Source organism: Marmota flaviventris, chromosome 18 (genome assembly GCF_047511675.1).
Source record: "Marmota flaviventris isolate mMarFla1 chromosome 18, mMarFla1.hap1, whole genome shotgun sequence".
NCBI lineage: Eukaryota > Metazoa > Chordata > Mammalia > Rodentia > Sciuridae > Marmota > Marmota flaviventris.
Genome location: NC_092515.1, coordinates 14,679,745 through 14,698,982, shown reverse-complemented (window position 1 = coordinate 14,698,982; position 19,238 = coordinate 14,679,745). Strand labels below are relative to the sequence as shown.

The 19,238-nt window shown below is 50.9% G+C and overlaps 1 protein-coding gene and 1 long non-coding RNA gene across 5 annotated transcripts; one reads left to right on the top strand and one right to left on the bottom strand.

The window, feature by feature from the left end:
* Positions 1–304: 304 nt before the first annotated feature.
* Hnrnpl (heterogeneous nuclear ribonucleoprotein L) lies at positions 305–14,885 on the bottom strand. Of its 3 annotated transcripts, XM_027941220.2 has the most exons (13): positions 12,501–12,779; positions 10,570–10,688; positions 9,511–9,748; positions 9,297–9,382; positions 8,236–8,332; positions 8,081–8,153; positions 4,670–4,741; positions 4,278–4,558; positions 2,904–3,025; positions 2,382–2,583; positions 1,475–1,532; positions 1,267–1,362; positions 305–695 (listed from the first exon to the last, which is right to left on the bottom strand). In XM_027941220.2, the coding sequence occupies exons 1-13, from the start codon at positions 12,762–12,764 to the stop codon at positions 637–639; spliced, it is 1,767 nt and encodes a 588-aa protein (XP_027797021.1). In that variant the 5' UTR covers positions 12,765–12,779; the 3' UTR covers positions 305–636. The 3 variants fall into 3 exon arrangements, with proteins under 3 accessions (XP_027797021.1, XP_027797022.1, XP_027797019.1); XM_027941221.3 differs by lacking the exon at positions 12,501–12,779 and adding an exon at positions 14,797–14,885 and having other exon boundaries at positions 4,278–4,741; XM_027941218.2 differs by having other exon boundaries at positions 4,278–4,741.
* Positions 14,595–18,540, top strand: LOC114097345 (uncharacterized). 2 transcript variants are annotated; one of them, XR_003583576.2, is made up of 3 exons: positions 14,595–15,065; positions 15,433–16,093; positions 16,575–18,540. It is a non-coding gene; the product is annotated as an uncharacterized lncRNA (long non-coding RNA). The 2 variants fall into 2 exon arrangements; XR_011705290.1 differs by having other exon boundaries at positions 14,595–16,093.
* Positions 18,541–19,238: the final 698 nt, after the last annotated feature.

The following is a 19,238-nucleotide window of genomic DNA, read 5'->3' as shown; positions in this document are numbered from 1 at the left end:
TTCAAGTGACCCTCCTGCACCTGTCTCCTGCACAGCTGGAACAGGCCATGGTGATGGTGCAGGGCTCTAACAGCTTACTCTGAAAATGATTCTCAACTAGAGCTCACTTGGGCACAGCCCTCCAAGAATGCTGCTAAGGCCTGCTGGGTTTTCCTCCACAGGACTCCTTCATTCTCTGCATCTTCCCATCTACAGCCCACCTTACTTCTGAGGGCTAGGCCTGCATTTCCTGAGAGCCTGGGGGCTGTGCCCTGACCCGCCAGTACCTCTTCAGAAGAGTGAGGGAAGCAAACACACCCTGCAATCCCAGCAAGTGCTATGTTTATTTTCCAAACAATTTTATTGAAATGTGCCAAGAGTACATGGGCAGCACAAATGTATGAACAGGAAAAAAAAAAATCACATGTACAATAATCTTTAAAAAGTGAAGGTTAATCTTGGGAGATATCAGTTCCCCCTCTCCCCTCCCCCTCCAGACTTCCAGCATTTCCATTATGGTTAAGCCTCTACTAACCTAGCATTAAAAAAAGGAATACAAGAACTTTTGCAAAAAAAAAAAAAAAAAAAAAAAGACCAACGGCATAAAGGAAAGAGAAACGTTTTCCTGCTCGGGTGGGACTCTTCCTGGGCCCCTAATTAGGAGGCATGCTGAGCGGTGGAGAAGCACAACTTCAGAGTGTAAGGATACGGGCCATCTGCAAAGGAGAGGACAGAGAAGTCTGGCTGGGCTCTCCAGGGAACGCTCCCGGACCTGGTTCTCATCTGTACCCACCTCCCACTTCTGCAGTTTAACTGTGCAGAGTCTAAACTTGTCACTGCCTGATATGAAACTTAAAAAATTATCCAAATACACAAGGTATTTTCCCTTTTCTTTCTTCACTCCCATGGAGGAGCTTATTCCTACCCACATTAGCTATTCTACGCAATGGGGCCTGGCCCAGCAAATTCAAGTTGATGGCCAAGTGAAGCCCCCTTTGGGATACCATCTCTGCCAGTCTGACACAAAAAGAACGACAGCTTGTTGGAGGACAAGTCCACACAACTCCCAAGCAGGCAGAGTGGATGGCAGCAAGCAGCCTAGCTGGCCTTCCCAGGAGACATATCATCAGACTGCTCTCCTGGCGACCAGGTCCTAGTTGCCTGCCAGTGACAGGGAGGTAATCTCGTGGGTCCCGTCTCAAAGGCAGGAGGGACAATTCTGGCGGCCTGAAGCCAGCCAAGCTACCAAGCTACCAGGGGAATGACTCAGGACACACAGATACTCACTTGGGTTTTTCATCTGGTAATGGTTCAGGAAGCCCAAAGTCTCCAAGGCATCACTCTTGGATTCCCACTCCAGCAGTCCAGAGGAACTGCGCTCACCTGAGTAGAAAGCAAAGAGAAGGCAGAGGAGTTTTGGTGGACCTGACAGCCACCAAGCAGGGGCCTACCATCGGCCAAGGACTCAGTGGAGGAAGGCAGGGCTGCAACTCACTTTTGCCTGAGAATACTTTCACAGAAGTTGGCCGCTTCACTCCCAGCTCATCACAGATCTGCAGCAGAAACAGAGGGTGAAGGAATTCAGGGCACAAGGACTACACAAAGGGAACTCAAGCAGACCAGGGCCCATATGGCCGAGGGCTTGAGTGTTTCTGGAGGAATGGTTTCCAGTTTTTTGTTGTTGTTGTTTTAAATATTTTTAGTTGTAGATGGACATAATACATTTCTTTACTTATTTTTTACATGGTGCAAAGGATTAAACCCAGTGCCTCACGCTTACTAGGCAAGTGCTCCATGACTGAGCTACAACCCCAGCCCCTTAATCTCATACAATTTTTTTTTTTAAAAGAAAACATATGGAGGGCACGATCATGTATTCTTTAAAGCGTCCCTGTAACATGAAAAGAAACACAGCTTTCAATTCTCAACACTGCCAAAGACCAACTAAAAATATGCCTTTCTAATCTCCTCTTTAGTCACCATATGGGTTATCAACATCCTCCAAGTGTTTGCTCAAGTAAAAGTGCAGGGCATCACCTGAGGTAACAGTAGGGTCCAAAGTGAACTCTTGCTTTTAGCTCTCCTCTCTGGCTAGCTGTCCCACTTCCCTCTGACCAAGTTATCTAGGCCCTCCCTTTGGGTGTTATGCAGACACTGAGGTGCCCAGACAGGTCATCCATCAAGAATGCATTCTGTCACCGGGCTCTTGAAGACCTTCCCAGCGAATAAGCAGCAGCTCCAGCTTGCCAAAAATGCAGGAAGATCAAGGCAAACTCAAACTCAACTGATGCTGGAAGTTTGGTGTCACTCTCTCATGCCAAGACTGTGGGCAAGGATCCCCACTTGTCCTCGTCTGTTCTAGCTCAACCCAGAGACCAACAGAGAAACTCCATGGCACTCACCTCGAAGAAGTTCTCTTCGGTCACCTCCAGAGGGGCATTGAAGAAGTGCAGCACATTACTGGGGTGCTGGATGCGGTTCTTGGCTGCCTGCTCCGGAGTAGAGAACCGATTGTTTCTTGATTCGCTGAAGTCTTTGTAACTGCAGGACCCGTCTTCCAGCCCGTATGACTGACCGGGCATAATGGCTGGCTGCTTGGAGACACTGTTGGAAGAAATAAAAGGGAAGCTTTGTCAGACCCTCAGTTATCTCCTAAGTCTTCTACTATGGTCTCCCTCAGAGCTCAGTGGGCCCTGTGCCTGATAGTGTGGTATGCCTCAGGGTACATTGCTCCACTGCAGAGGCAAGGCTGACCTGTTTTCTCCCATGGCCTCAGAAGAGGGGCAGAGAACACAGATGCCACACCCCATTCCAGCCCAAGTACCCATATCTCAGTCTCACTATACACCTCTGCTAGGCCCACTCCCACCCATTTCTCCTTGGTCTTTCTCCAACCCTCCCTTGCCTGGCATGACAGAACTTACCAGACATTCATCTTCTGCCCAAACATGAAGTTGTTGTTGAGGTGAGTAATGGCTCGGTCAACAGCATAGCCATCAGCCATTTCCACCATGGCGGCCCCCGGCTTGCTTTTCATGAACTTTACCTGGGGAAAAGCAGCTGCAGTCAGCACTACTGCCCAGCTATGAAGTTAGCTACCCCTCCAAAGTTAATCAGAAACAATAATGCCTGCTCTGGCTCTGGGCTTAATATTTTCTCACTGTAAGAGGGGAATCAGGGCCACCTGGAAAACTTCCCTGGCCTTTGAGCATGCTCAATCCAAGCAGCAGGGTATAGGCAGTGTTTTCCTAACTGCAAGGCAGGCCCTGGTCACAATGTAAAGGATGTTTTGTTTTGCAGGGCCAGGGACCAAACTGGTGCTGGGCAAGCGCTCTGCCACTGAGCTGCACCCCTAGCCCCAAAGGCAGGCCTATTATGTGGGTACTGCACTGAGATACAGCAAGACAGAGCAGCAGAGAGCGAGGCCAGGCAATTTAGCTCCAAATACTGCTTATGTGAACCTGGGAAGTAATTTAACCTCCATCCTTTCCTGTCCCATTAAGGTTTGTGAAAACTGAACAAATTACTACCTCTTCCACATCTTCAACAAAACTGTACACATGGACCCTTTGCCTTGTATTAACTCCTTTTCCTTTTTTTTTTTTTTTGGTAGTACTAGGGCTAGGGATTGAACCCAGAGGCCCTCTATCACTGAACTACATCCCCAGCCGCTGGTTAAGTTTTGAGGCAGGGTCTTGCTAATAAGTTGCTGAGACTGGCCTGAAACTTGGAATCCTCTTGCCTCAGCCTGTTGAGTTCCTGGGATTATAGGCATGTGCCACCATGCCCACTTATCTTTAATGGGCAAGCTAGGGGCTACAGACTTAAAAGGCTTCTAAGACCAAGTTGGTCTGAACAAAAAAACAACAACACACACACTCGGTCTCAGGTCAGCCAACATTCAGCCCTGGCCCACAGGGAATGCAAAAAGGCCCAGGACTGTCAGAACAGTTAAAAGTTTTCCAGGAAATTCTTACCTAATGTTCTAATGGGTACATTCTTATATACCTTTTGAATTTTTATATTCACATACTGGTTAAATCCTAGTTCTTTTTTTTAACATGATAAAATCCTGCATTAACACTGGCAATTCAAATAACCAAAACTACAATGACACACAGTGAGAATAAAACAAAACCCATCTGCAAAGACTACTTGGGCCGCCTGAGTCACCCACTTCAGAGGCAGGCCTGTTCCCCACTGGCTCTTCCCCCTCCGCTGCCTGGCAAGCTGAGGCCCAGAGCCTTCCTTGGGCCTGCTGGGTTTAAAGACAAGCAACTGTCGCAGCAAAAGCTCACCTTCTCCACATTGCCATACAAGCAGAAGACATTGAAGACTCGATCACAGTTCATCTTAGATTGATCCAAGCCATAGACCATGAGCACAGGGCTGTCGGCGTGGGGGCCATACTCGGGTGGTGGGGGAGGGGGTGGGGGGTGCCCATACTGGGGGCCGTAGCGGCTTGGGCCCCGACGGTGACCCCCCACTGGTGGGCCCATCCTTCTCCCTTCGTAGTGAGGTGGGGGGGGCCCGTAGCCCTCATCATGGTAATGGCTGTGGTACCCACCGTGGGGCCCTCCTGGGGGGTGGGAAGGAAAGAGAGGGAGGACGGGTGAGAATTTGCGCGGCGGGCGGCGGGCAGGGGCACATGAGCCACGGGAGTCCACGGAGGGGAACCCCCTGCCCTCACCATATTCTGCGGGGTGATCTCCCAGGAGAGGGGGCTGCCTCTGGCGTTTATTGGGGTTACTGCCAGGGTCACCTGCAGATAGAGAAAATAGTTACAAGTCGAACTCAAGAAAAGGGATGTCCCTCTCCCTCTGACTAGAAAGGCTAATCTCAAAGTTGCTCAGCTCCCATGAGTTTCACTGCAAACCCTTTCTTACAAGGGCTGCTGGGGATGCCTTCCTAAGTCCTAACCCAGGATGGGCGTGAAGCCCAGACCTTAAGGCCGGAACCCCACTCCCCACCCCCTGCCCCCTGCCCCCACCAAAGAGGCCAGCTTCCTTTCTTAGAGAAAAGGCCAGGCTTTCTGCTTACATGCTCTTACCCACCCCAGCCTCCTGGGGAAGCCCAGCTCTCAGGTCCTCTGGGGAACTTGTGAGCTACTATGGAACTGATGGAAGGGAAGGGCCAAGAGCAGCTTTGTAACGTAATTCCCAATGAAGGGAGGAAAGGGTAAGAGCCGATAAAAATAACCAAGGAAGGGCAGACACAGGATAAAGTCTGGCCACCAAAACCCCAAGGCTCTGGGAGCTCTAGGTTCCATTCTCTTGTCGTGTGCTCTCTAGTCCCTGTTCTCAACCCTGGGCCCAGTCACCCTCCTCCCCAGTCCCATCCAGCCCAAGGAGACAGACTGTAGGAGCTGACGAGCAGGGCAACAGCAGAATCAGATCAAGTGAGCAGTCATGTACAAGGCATTAACATTCTCAGACCCAACAATGGCGCAGATTCACCCCCCCAACCCCAGCTGCAGTTTATAACCACTGCCATTAATTTAGCGCTTAAGTGGCAGACACTGGGCTAAACGCTTTACAGACATCACAGCTTCTTGAATTCCTCACAACAACCCTATGAGGTAGGTACTAATGTTTTAGCCCCATTTTACAGATAAAAAAACTGAGTAGTTACCTTTTAACTGAGCAGTTAAAAGACACTTTGGCTCAAGGTCACAAAGCAAGTTAGTGGCTGGGCCAGGATTTGAACCGGGTCTGGCAGACTGCAAAACCCAGGGCTCGAAACCAATGCCCCTTTCTGCCACCTGGCCTGGGTTTTGTTTTTTAACAGTCAAGTCATTACAAAGATGGAAAAGGGCTACTTACAGCAGAAGTACAGAGTACAATGTCCATTTGTCACAAAAAACAAATCTGTATTTTCTCTTACCATTGGACGCTTCAACAGTGAGTTAGCACAGTTCTGAAAGATGGCGTCCCATCAAACATACACTGCGACCCTGCATCACATGGTTTTACAGTCATAAATACAAGTTACGGTACACATCTGCTACATTTTTTAAGAATTGTTTTAAAAGTCAATGTTTTGATTAAATCAAAATTGGCTCACAGATGTTCTGTCCTCAGAAGATATCAGAAAAGTGGAAATAAAGGTGTATGAAGTGGGTAGTGTCCCTCCGTGTTGTCACCTCCTCACATTGTGTGCTGCAGTGCGGTGCTTCTGGCTGTGTAGCGCTCCATGTGCGTGTCTCCTGGTATGAAGTGTGCCAGTGGCCCCACTATGCCCGCGCTTTTGGCCTTGGGAGCGCGCCTGGTTACCCACCAGCAGGTAACTGTGTGCCTCTGAGCTGTTTGGCTGTCTGGTTTTAGATCTGTTTTGGTTTTTTGATTTTTTTTTTTTGTTGTTGTGGTTTAAGTTTTTTTGGTTTGTTTCTGATCTCCAGTTGGTGCAGATTATGTTGGCAGCCGGTGACTGCAGAAAAAATAAAAATATCAAAACAGAAAAGAAAAAAAGAAGGCCCTCCCCAAACCAAAGGACTTAAAAAAGCAACCCATATGGCGAGGAATGGAGAGAGGATCCTATTGTCTTGGAGGCCCATGGAATCTACTTCAGTCTATGAAACGTTCTCCGAAAAGAGCACCGCTGGCTGGCTGGGAGAGCTCTGTTCTCTGTGTTTCCTACTTCTGTGTACATTCTTGGGTTCAAGTTTGCTTGGATTTTGACTTTTTTTTTTTTTTTAATGTTTAATAAAAAAGCAGTGTCTGCTGCCATGTTGCGTTTCTTTCTCTCTTTGTCTCTGTCTGCCTCTGTCTCTGTGCTTGTAGCTGTTCCTTGGAGCGCGGTGTGGTGTTCTTGATGTAGTGAGCTCAAGTCTGCGGCTGTTTCTGGGGACGTGGTGGAGGCTGCATGTTCTGTTCTCTCCAGGAAGAGCTAGTGGTTTTCTACCCTGTGTGTTGGTGAGCAATGTGCAGAGGCAGAGCCGCTGAAGTATGGTTCCTGAGGGGGTGGCGAAGCACCGCCCTCACTCCAGGTTACCTCATCAGCCCTCGTTTTTTTTTTTTGGGCCCCAGCCTTGGGGCAGCCAAAGCTGAGAGGCATCAAAACCAATGCACAGCCAGCCCCTGCCACTAGCCCCTGCCGGTCTGCACATCTTCTACTTATGTTCCTTGGAGAAGAAATGGTTGGTTGCCATGTTTCTGTTAGCAGTCATGTAATGCCATTGCCCGCTCTGGTACATTCACTTGGTCACCAATTTGTCTCTGACCTTTGGAGCAGCCAGGCCCACAGGGCCTATTGTGAGGGTCCTGGGGAGTCTAGCCCACCCTGCCCACTGCTTTCCCAGCTGCAAAGGCGAGCAAAACAGGCCTCCCTAGGAGTGGGGCCTCTGCGATGTCAGCAACCAGCCTCCTCCCTCAGCCCATGGCCTAGTCCGACGAATCAGACCAAGATTTGGACGGTCTTGCTGATTTTCAAAGGGGGTGCCGCTGTTTTTCAAAGGCAATCCTCCACCTCTCCCGCCTACCAAAGGCAAACCATTCTTGGCAGACACTAGGAAGGGGGTAGTCCATTTGGGCCCCCTGCAGAGTTGTTGAGTCCCCTCTACAAATGAGGTGTGGCATGTCCGCCCTGGTCCAATCCAGAATGTCTGACCTCCACAAGGTCAGCTTGCTCAAAAGCTCTGCTGCAAAGTCCAGCAGCCCTCATCACCTGCTCCATCTGTCACCCCCACAACCAGACCCTCTCAACAGCAGAGAGCAAGAGGACCATTCCTGGCCCAGTGGAAATGAGTCAATGACCCTAACCAGGCTCTAGAAGGAAAGCAGCAATATCCAACTGGGAGCTGCTACTGGGTTCTAAGCCCCCTGCCAGGCTTCATCCTCAGTGAAGCCATGCTTCCCACCTGGTCCAAGCCTCAGCCTTGACTCTGCACCCTCAGCTCTTCAGAGGGCCCCAGGCAGGACCTGCACAGGTCCCTCATTCGCCCTCTTATCACTGGGGTGTCTTTTTCAAGAACTGACCCCAAGGCCCTCCCATGTCCATAGGGAGCCCAATGGCATTACATAACCCTGAGCCCGGGTCTATGAAGTGCACTAGTCGAGTGAAGGCGAGGCAGGTATGTTTAGAACAAAGTGGCCGTCAGGATTACCTTGTCCACTGAGGTTGGGGTTTGTGTAGTCCCAAGTATCTTGATCATTCTTGAACACATTCAAGCGTGTAGGCTGTAAGGACAAGACAAAGCTTGAGACCAGCCATCCCCTCTCACCTAGAAGCTGCCAAGGAGCAATCACTTCCCAAACCTACCTTTGCATATTCGATCTTCAAAGTGCAACAGCCAGAATAGATGTCAGCCCCATTAAGTGAGGCCTTGGCCCGCTGGGCACTTTGCACTGAGTCAAATGTGAGCTTAATTAAGGAAGGTTCCCTCGTTGAAGCTCTTTGGAAAGGACTTCCAGTTGTCTCAGGGATGAGTTCAAGACAGTACTCAGACTGTGGTGCATGTGGGCTCTGGGGTCAGCTTACCGCCACAGCCTCAGGTGACAAGTCAAAACTCTGGAGATGGGACTGGAGTGTTGCCCATGGAGGAGTGGCCACTGTCCAGAGTACTCCCATGATCTGTACTAGCCCTGACATCATCAGAGATGGTAACACCTCCTCAGCACCACCACTCCAAGCCAAGTCATCACCACCTTCTTTGCCCCAGTTCTCTCTCATGCTGCCGTAACCTCAGAAACATCAGGTTATAATTCCTCCTGAAAAGCCCATTAGTAGCGTCCTACTGAACCCTGACAAAGCACCACACTACTGTCCAAGATACTCTAAAGGAAACCCTCTCCCTTGTGGGCTACTCCATGCTCTTCAAATCCTCATGTCTCCCCTCCTTATCTCATGACCTATGCAAAAGCCATTTACTCTCCACCTGAAATGCCCATTCCTGTCTCCTCATGGAAATAGGATAGCCTTCCTTGGGGACCTGTCCAAGTCTCCTTTTATACTCTTTTCACCATAAATCTCACAATTCATTCTTTCGTTCTTTTTAAAATATTGTTTACTTGTCAACAGATCTTTATTTTATTTACTTATACACGGTTCTGAGAATCAAACCCAATCAAAACCACTTGCTAGGCAAGCACTCTACCACTAAGCCACAACCCCAGCCCTTAAAGTTCACTCTTTCTTAAGATTTTCACTATTACAACATATGTCTGGTTTCTAGTTATCTCTCTAATCAGATCTTGAACTCTATAAAGGCATCTGGTATATGGCGGACATTCAGTATACACATGCTAGGCAAAAAAATGTTCCTAAGCCACACCCTGTGAGAACCCCACCCCAAAAGCCACCTATTTCCCCATAAAGGATATTCCACCATGGCCTGGACTCCATTCTTCCGGAAAATGACAATTCTCTGGACAGGACCACAAGGATTACAGATAGTATAAAGAACATCCTGTAAAAGCAAAGACAGGCAAGATGAAGGAGTCCTGGGAAATCAGTCTGGCATGGGGAAGTGACGGGGAGATGAAGAAGGGAAGACACTTTGCAGAGGAGCCTACAGGAATGCCTTCTGACACGCACCGTGGTTATGGAATAGATGGGGTTCAGGATGGTAAAGAGAAGCACACTGTTAACACTCCGGGAGTCATCTGAGTCCCCAGGGCGAGAGATCTTCTGGCTGGTAGAATAATTGACAAAAGCAGGGTGACCAGCGATATAGATTTGGTTGTCGGCTGCGTAGTTCACTGCATTGCAAGCCCCCAACACATCTTCAAATTCTACCAGGGCTTGTCTCTTCTTAGGCATCACCACCACATAGCTGGCAGAGAGAACATAGGTTTCAATCATCTTGGGGGAATGGAAATTATGAGAATGTCTCCCAGTTTTCTTTAAAATGACCCAACCCCAATACTCCATGCCACAGGTGTAGTTTTAAGTCATCCCTTCCTCTGGGACCTCCTTCTGACCTCTCCTCCTCACTAGACTGAGTCAGGTGCCTCCCACATACAAGAGTTTACCCTATAATAGTGCTGACCTCTCTGGATGGACAAGTTTCTGGAAAAAGGAATCTAGGATAATTTTGTTCCCTTTTGTATTCCCACCACCTCACATGTGCCAAATAGTCAACAAAAATTTGCTGCTGAGTAAAGCAATGTTGACCAGAAAGTATGAGGCAGAGAAAAAGAGAAGAAAGGATGTGGAACTTGCTACAAGAGGATCCAAAGTTCAACCCCAGGAGTAGAGATGGTGTAAACCTAGTCAAAGGACCTCAGACCAGAAAGGCAAAATCACTACTTCCAACCAGAAACCAGTGTCACAAAAGCACACTAGGACCTGGGCACAGTGGTACACTGTAATCCTAGCAGCTCAGGAGGCCAAGGCAGGAGGATCACGGGTTCAAAGCCAACTTTAGGAACAGGAAGGGACTAAGCACCTCAGTGAGACCCTGTCTCTAAGTAAAATCCAAAATAGGGCTGGGGATGTGGCTCAGTGGTCAAGTGGCCCCAAGTTCTATCCTCAGCGCGCGCGCGCGTGCACACACACACACAAAAAAACAAACAAACAAACAAACAAAAAAAACAAGCACACTAGGGAATTGACTTCTTTTCAGACCCAGCTCTTGGTCTTTGGGCCCGGTACCTGATGGGTCCAAACTCCTGCAATGCCTCCACAAGGTCAGCTTCCACCACACCGTCAATCAGGCCCCTGATGTGGACAACTGGGGAGGCAGGGGTTTTGTGGGGGTCATCGTAGTTCTCCTGAAAAAGGAAACAGAAACAACACCTCATTTTGTGACATACAAGATCATAGCCCTCTGTGTTGTTGGAGATCCAGTCAAATAAGTTACGTGTCACCCAGGAAAGATGCATGGGGCAGAAGAGAGGGAGCAATTCAACCCAATCACCCCAAAAGGATTCTGGACCAGCAGAATAACAGCCCTGAGTGGTAGCCACTTGCCCATTGGCTCTAGCTTCTGAGAAAGGGAAAAAGGTGGAAGGGAAAAATCTCAACTTTTACATCCCTCCAAGGACCATCTCTCCTCCTGCTCAATCAAGGAAGCACAGAACAGTGGCTTAGAAAGCAACCTAGCAGGTGAGGCTTAAACAGCTATCTGCTGTGGTGTGAACAGACTGTTTTCTGCATGTGCCCCACCTTCTTTGTATTTTCTGGTTGAGCAAACCAGGCACGACTGTTCTCCACCAGTCATCCCCAAGTCCAGCCAGGGCAAAATAGTATGTGCCCTTAAACTTGTGGAAGACCAGACAATTTTGACTCCTTCATGCCTTTTATTGCTCCCACCAAAATCTGCTTTGAGAAATACTGCCTAAGCTGGACTAAGGAAAAAGGGGTGAGGAAACTCAAAGAAGAGCAACTTCAACCCACACCACTAAGTTCCTTCTCAGGAGAAGTGTCTTTCCAGTCACAGAGATAGCAGCCTCTGGGACTCAGGAGCAAAGTAACTTTCTCCTCCATCTCTCCTGGGCTCTGGGCCCAGCCTCCTGTCTGAGAAATCACTGGGCACAAGACCATGGAACAGGGACAGAACTGGATTCTATTTCAGGAACCGACTGCACAAACCACAGGAGACACACCCTTCCCGGTGGTTATGGGTCCTGAGTTCTAATTCCAGAATTGCCCCTCACTAGCTATGTGATGGAATCTCCCTTATCTTTTGCTTGTTTCCTCTCTGGAAACTGGGAATTCATATACCTGCCCCAAACCCACAGAACAGAGATTCCTTAATAGAATGACTTCTGAGCAGGTCAAACAGAGCCCGGGAAGACCGAGCAGAAGCCCTTTAATAACTTCCGCGGATGGGGCTGGCCCCGACCCACAAGGGACAACTGGTGTTTTTTCGGGGGTGGCAGATTTAAGAGGCTGAATCCCTCCTCCCGTGGCCAGACGACCGGGGAATATTTGGGTTTATCAATCTCCAAGAAATTGAAATTGTAAGCAAACGTGTCAAGGTTCCAAAGTCTGGCTCAACTCCCAGACAACTAAATCTGCCTCTCGCAAATCTTCCCATTTCCAACGCCCACAAAAATAGGGAAAATATTCTGCGCTGGGGTATATTTTTCAATAAATCAATAACTGGAGGCCGGGAGTCAAGGCGTGACGCTACTGGGATCAGACAGCAATCGGCCTGAATTCCCCACTCCGCCGGGCCGCCGCCCACCCGTTCCCGCTCACAAGATGCCCCCCCCAACCGCCCACGAGGCCAGGCGAGAGAAGCGCGCCTGCGCACCGGGCCACAGAAGAAAATGATAAAGGGGGGGAAAAACGGCCCGGCCGCGTGCCCGACCCCCACACGCTAGCCCGCGGCGCCTGCGCAATACGTTGCCCGCAACGCGAGCAGCTTCCTCCACCCCCTCAACCCCCGCTCAGGATTGCGCGCACGCGCAAGTGCCTGTCCTCGCGCAATCCCCGCCGTTTGCCCAACGCCTGCCCCTCCCCCACTCCCGTCAGCGGCGCGAGGGCTTAGGCGCCTGCGCAGAGGGGCCCCCCAAAATAAATACCCTGAAAGTACGAAAATTTCCCACCCTTCCCAGAGTCTAAAGCCCTAGCCTCACCCCGCCGCCGCCTCCCGCTGCCCCGGCTCCTCCACCGCCGCCGCCACCGCCTCCGTGCTGGTCGCCGGCGTTGTCAGTCTTCAGCCGTTTAGGAGCCCGGCCGCCCTCACTGCCGCCGCCGTAGTAGCGGCCACCGCCGCCTCCGCCGCCCGCCGCCGCCATCTTCACCATCGCTCCCGACCGCCTCAGCTGCTCGTCCGGCTGCTGCCTCTGCTCCAGCCGCCGACGCCGCTTCTCCGCCCGGGGCAGCAGCCTCCGCGACATGGCGGCGCAGAACCCGCCTCCCCCCGCCTCTCATTGGGGGAGGGACCCGCCCGTCACCCGCCGCCCCCACCCGATAGGGGGAGCCACTGGCCCCGCCGCGGGGGGAGGGGAAGCTTCTGCACGCCTTACACGACTATTGGACCCGGCTCACGCCGTTCTGCAGAAGGGCCCACCCTCGTTTGTCTGAAACACTCCTTATAGGCCAGGGCTTTCTGCCAGTCATTTCTCCAATCCCGCCGCCTTAAAATAAACCCCAACTTGATAGGTCAGATTTCTGGCATTGCCCGGCCTCACCAAGAGCGCCTAATAGGAGCGACTCTCCAACTTTCGGGAGAAGTCCCGCCTCCTTCCCACTTTCGTTGGTTTTGTCGCTAGTCCGTCAAACTGAAAATCTTCAGTCTCCCCAGTCACGACTACCTTCCAGAGCCACTCTGCAAGGAGGCAAGGAAGGCGTTCATTTTTGTCTCTTTGCAGTGGTTACTACAGATGCCTATCTTTTCTGTCACCACCCAATTGGTCAATGGAGAGTGGAAAGAGTACGCTCTCGCTAGATGGTAGGACTACTGATGGTCTCTGATTGGGTGAAAAAGGGGAGCCATAGGCGCTCTTTGGCGCAGTCTAAGAACGGATCTGAGCAAGGACGCATGCGCCTATGTGCTTTTCGGGGCCTCCAGAGGCGGGGCGACTCTTCAAGGAAGCAATCGCGGGAGTATCTAGGGTATTTTTTGATTGTCTGATGTTTGCCGCTCCGGAAGTCTAGAGCCACAGAGAGGGCAATTCCCTGCTATCTACATTCCCATCACTGTACCTTGTACCTCTTCACAGCCAACCTACTCACGGCCGGTTTTTTTTTTTTTTTTTTCCCTTTTTAACTCTGTTCTCACCCTGTCAGTTCGGCAGTCATTTCTCCACCTCTAAATTTGGCCACAGTAACTCCTTTCAGTTCGCAGAAGGGGAAGGAGCTTTCCCACACCTCTCCATCTTTGCCCCTCTCCGCAGAATACTTTTCCCGCTCTCCCTCCAATAGAAGCTAAGGGTCAACTCCCTGTCGGTGCAGTCAGAGTTCAGCTCCCTACCCACCCGGACCCCCAGGATTTGCCTTCTGATAACTCAAGCCACTGGCTTTCACAGGACAGCCCTGAAGTGGACTCCCGGGATGGTACCCTCAGAGGCTCCAGCGAAGCCCAAAGACCCGAGCTCGGGGGCGGGTCGCCGGAGTTACAGTAGTGGAGGGGCCGGGCCCACCTCCCACGAGGAGGGCCGTGCAGTGACGGGGCTGACCCCACCCCCGCGGGGGGCACTGACGAGCTAGGGGCGTGGCTCAGGGTAGGACGCTCGCTTTGCCTGCTCGAGGCCCGGGGTTCCATCCCCATCACCAAAAATTAAATAAAAAGAAATAATGAGAAGCAGGCAAGTGAGTCTAGGGGTCGTGGGAAAGGCGGAGGACGGGCCCAAATGTGCTCCGGAACCTTTCCGCCCGGGTGAAGGGGTTCCCACAGTCTGCGCCCTGCGGAAACTAAGTTTGAAATGGGGTCAAGGGCACAGAAAGAATGGAATAGTGCCAGTTTGGGGGACGAAAGTTTTTTGGGAAAGTATCTGAGGAGACCCTAAGATCAACTGCCAAGTCGCACCCGGAAGATCACAAAACCCGGCAGGACTGGCACAGAGGGCGCCACGGGCTCTGGGTCACGTGACGTGAGCGGAGGGCGGGGTCGCGGGCCCAGACGTCAGAGGAATGCGGTGGGGGAGGGGAGGACCCCGGGCCCCTCCCCTCCCCGCCCCCGCGCCCGGCCCGGACGCCCCTCGCGCCGGCGTGCGCCGGCTGAACGCTGCGGAACCGGTCCGGGCGCCGCGCGCCGCAGGCCGCTCTCCCCTCAGCGCGCGCCCACGGCGGCGACCCGGCGGCCGCGCCGTCTGCACCCCACGCTCGAGGCCGCCGCCCCACCCCCAGCCCTCCGCGCGGACCGCCGCGGGTAGCGCCTCTGGCCAGTGCCCCCGCGCCCCTCCCTGACCCCGCGCCCCAGTCCCCTACCAGCTCGGCGGCGAGCCTGGCCGGCCGTCCGGGATCGAAAAGAGCAGACACTGGGAAGTTTTGGGGGAGGGAGGGGCGGGCCTTAAAGGGACCACGACCTCTTTTCAGCGTGGAAAGAAAAAATGTGTGCGGGGAAGACCGAGGAGGCCACGAGGCCAGAAAGGAGTAGGAAGAGCACCGGACGCCGCACTCGAACTCCGCGCCTCTTCCCCAGACCCCCACCCCCGCAGGCAGAGGGTCGTCCTTCCTCTTGGTCAGCCAAGTGCCGGGTTGGTTTGTTGGGTTGCGTGGTACAGATGGCCAAACGGACTCGGGTGCAAGTGACTGACCCAAGGCGCCTGGGCGTGTCAGTGGCCGGGCAGGTTTGTCTGACGTCAAGGCAGAGGCATAGCCCGGCCCTGCAGTGCCTGTGTGGTTCTGGGGGCAGCAGTAGAGGTGGAGGTGAGGAAGGCTCCGCGGTCACGGTACCGTGTTCTGATAGGAGGCTGCTGCTTTGGGAAACTGAGTTAGCCATCCGGAGCCTCTGTTTCCCCATCCATTAGGGGCTCAGTCCTAGCACCTTCCCCAGGGTGATCGTGAGGACTGCTTGGGTGCATGGAACAAAGGGGACCTAAGAGGCTTACCCCCATTTCACAGATGACCTAAAACAAGCCCACAGAGTGCGCAGAACAGCTGGAAATTCCACAGCAGGGCCGCCTGTCAAAGAGCAAGTCACTCCCCTTAACTCTGCGCCAAGCGGCCAAGCGAAATCTGAGCTGCACAGGTTCTTGGAAACCCACACCTACCCCCTTTCTACTAGTTTTCCGCCTGGCACAAACACTGCCTTTCCTTTTATTTATTAAATAGCCAAAGTTCACTCTTGCCTGGGGCCTTTGCCTTAGCTGATCCGCTCACCTGGATGTTCTTTCCCCACTTTGCTCCTTGTTATCTGACCTGCCTCCTCTGGGATGTCAGGTCTTGACCGTGCCAGCCTAGTTAATCTTCACACGGTTTTTGTGTGTGTTTGGGTACCAGGTATTGAACCCAGGGACACTTAACCACTGTGCCTGAGCCACATCCCCAGCACCCCCCCCCCCATACACACACCTTTTTTTTGGAGAGGGTGTCTTGCTTAGGCCTTACTAATTGCTGAGGCTGGCCTTGAACTTGCCATCCTGCCTCAGCCTGAGTTGCTAAGATGCCAGGGATGTGCGACCTTGCCAGCTCTCCATAGTTTTAATCATGGCTCCCCACTTAACTACCTTTTTATTCTTCTGCCATAGGACATAGGAACCTTTCCAGACTTTGGGGGCCAAAAGTAAGTTACATAACCCATTACTTTATTCTTTTCTTTTTTCTTTTTTCTTTTTTTTTTTTTTGTAGTGGGGATGGAACCCAGTGTAAGGTCCTTACTTAGCATCTGGACAGCGATCTTAAGTGAGAAAGGCTCACCACCCTGTCATACCAACCCAACCCTTCACTGCCTGCATTCTTTCCCGCCCAAGGGAGCATCACCAACCCCACCCTTAACCACTCACTTTAGGACCCGCCTGGCTCTAATCCCTGAACCTGCCCCATCAAAGTCCCAAACCCCAAGCCTGTTTTGCCTCTCTCCATCTATGGAGAGATGTGCCTTTATTTGTCACCTTGGCAAAGGGAGTCTCCCTCAACGTCTACGCAGACTCTAAACGTCTACTTCAGGCCTCCAAGCTTCTCACTGCCATTGGAACTGAAGATGGCAGCTAAGCGACCTCCTTCTCCAGTGGGCACTTCCCTCTTGACCTCTCTCCTTGTTATAGGCCTTTGGCTGATGCTCACTGCCTGCGTCTTTAGATTTATTCAAGCCAGATTCAAAGGATCTCTCCCCAAACCATGAGCCAGCTTCTGTCACAGGTCAGCATCGCCTGGCTCCTCCTGACTGTCACCATTGCCTCAGTGACACCCAGCGCCCCTAACAAGGGTCCAGATGCTGCCCCTTCCCAGCAGGAAGAGGCTACAGAAGATTGATCTATGTCCCTGTCCCTTAGGGGGCCCAAAAACAAAAATAAAGGGGGAATGTAAAGTCCTTGCTTAGCATCTGGACGGCCATCTTAATTGAGAAAGGCTCACCACCCCCTCACACCAACCGAACCCCTAACCACCCACAGTAGGACCCGCCTGGCTCTAATCCCTGAACCTGCCCCATAAAAGTCCCAAATCCCAAGCCTGTTGTCTCTCTCCATCTATGGAGAGATGGCCTTCAGCTCTGACAAGTTACCTCTCCTGTGTATCTATTTCTCGCTCACCTATCTCCTGGTTCCTCACTCTCCTTTCACCCAGGGCCGAGGCAAGCCCCCAACACCAAGCTGTAGCCTAGCCCTTTATTTTATTTTGAGTCAGGGTCTTGCTAAGTTGCTGATAATGGCCTCAAACTTGTGATCCTCTGAGTCGCTGGGATTTAGGTGTACATTACATTTTGGATGCTTTACATTTTGTACATTGCATTTTGGTTAATGGCATGCATACCCCACAGAGGTCCCATAAGAAGGTCTAGCCTAACAATGCCAGCCATCTTCATGGTAAGTACACTGATGTTTGCATAATTCCTGGGGCCTCCCCTGCTTAAGTGAGGCTGCATTCCTCAATGACCCTCCCTGCAGGCATTCAAGCATTTAACAGTTGTTAACTGAGCCCACACCATCTGGGGCAGGTGGGTTAAAACCGTCAATGTCAATGACAGAGCTAAAATCAACACTTCGGGGATGACTTTCGATGGACAATAAATGGGGAAAACTTGTGAGATGGCGGTAACTGCTGGGAAGAAAAATGAGGCGAAGAGGACCCGGGGTTGTGTGAGGGCAGTGTGCGCTGCTCAGAGGGGTCCCTAGGGGAGGCTTCTTTGGGAAGGTGACATTGTGGATACTGGGAAAAGAGCGTTCCAAGCCCAGGGACAGCCAGTGTAAAGACCCTGAGGTGCCAATGGGCAGGGCCATGACTCCAAACCGCTCTTGTGGGGCTCACCTGTGGGGCTCAAAGTGGCTGGTGCCCAAGCCCCCGGGTTACTTTGGCTATTGTCACCAGTGTGAGACACCATGATGAAGTACTGCTAGGGCTATAACTCAGTCGTAGAGCGTTTGCCTCAGATGTGCTGAGCCCTGGGTTCAAGTCTCAGTACCACAAAAAAAGTTAATTAGGCAACAACAACAAAAGTTAATTTGGCAATACATGTATGTGATGCAAACATCAAACAGCAATCAAACATCAAACTTGGAATGATCAGCCTCCTTGCCTGTCCTCATTTCTCTCCCAGAGGCAGCCATTGCTACCAATCCCTGAGTGTCCTTCCAGAAATATCCTAGACACACAGAGCAGATTCTTGAACACATCCCCCATCACGAGAAACTTTGGGAAATGTTCCGAGAATTGCATGGTTGGGCAATTTTGTCACGTGAACGTCATGGAATGTTCTAACACAAACCTGAATGGCATGGCCGCCTACACACCTAAAGTATGTGCAGTGCCTATTGGTTCTTTGTAGACCAAAGAGTGATTATGTGTGACATTGACTGTATGATACCCTTTTCCATATTTCATACAAATGTTTCTGGTCTTTGACTTTTTTTGGAGGATCATTTTGTATTTGTATATAAAGAACTGCTTCATTATTTGTTTTTTGTTTTCACTCTTAAGCAATCTTATAAACCAAAGCATTACCTTAAAATTGTAACGTAATGCCTAGCTATTCCCCACCCACCTTAAAAAATAAAATATTAGTGTCTTTGGGCCCTTTTCCTTGTCTCCCTTGAATTGCCTTGCCATCTCTGCACTCAAGGGGGTGACCACTAAGCCAGGCATGGCAGGGTGCACGGGTAATCCAGGGAGCTCTGGAGGCTGAGGCAGGAGGATCACCACGTTCAAAGCCAGCCTGAGCGACTTAGTAAGGCCCTAAGCAACTCAGTGAGATCCTGTCTCTAATTAAAATATAAAAAAGGGCTGGGGATGTGGCTCAGTGGTAAAGTGCCCCTGGGTTCAATCCCTGGTACCAAAAAAAGGAAAAAAAAAAAAAAAAAAAGGTAACCACTGTCCTGAAATTTGTCTTTATAATATACTTGCTTGGGCTGGGGATGTGGCTCAAGTGGTAGCGCGCTCGTCTGGCATGCGTGCGTTCCGGGTTCGGTCCTTAGCACCACATACAAAAAAAAAAACCAAAGATGTTGTGTCCACCGAAAACTGAAAAATTAATATTGAAATTCTCTCTCTCTCTCTCTCTCTCTCTTTAAAAAATAATAATAATAATAATATACTTGCTTTTCTTTATGGTTTTATTACAAACCTTTTTTTCTTTATTGTTTAATTTTTTCTGTTCAGAGATCTCATAAAATGGAATCACATTGTTTGTATTATATATAAATATGTTTATGTTTATATATAACAATAAATATAGTATATTCAATTATGAATTAAATTATCAAATATAAGTATAT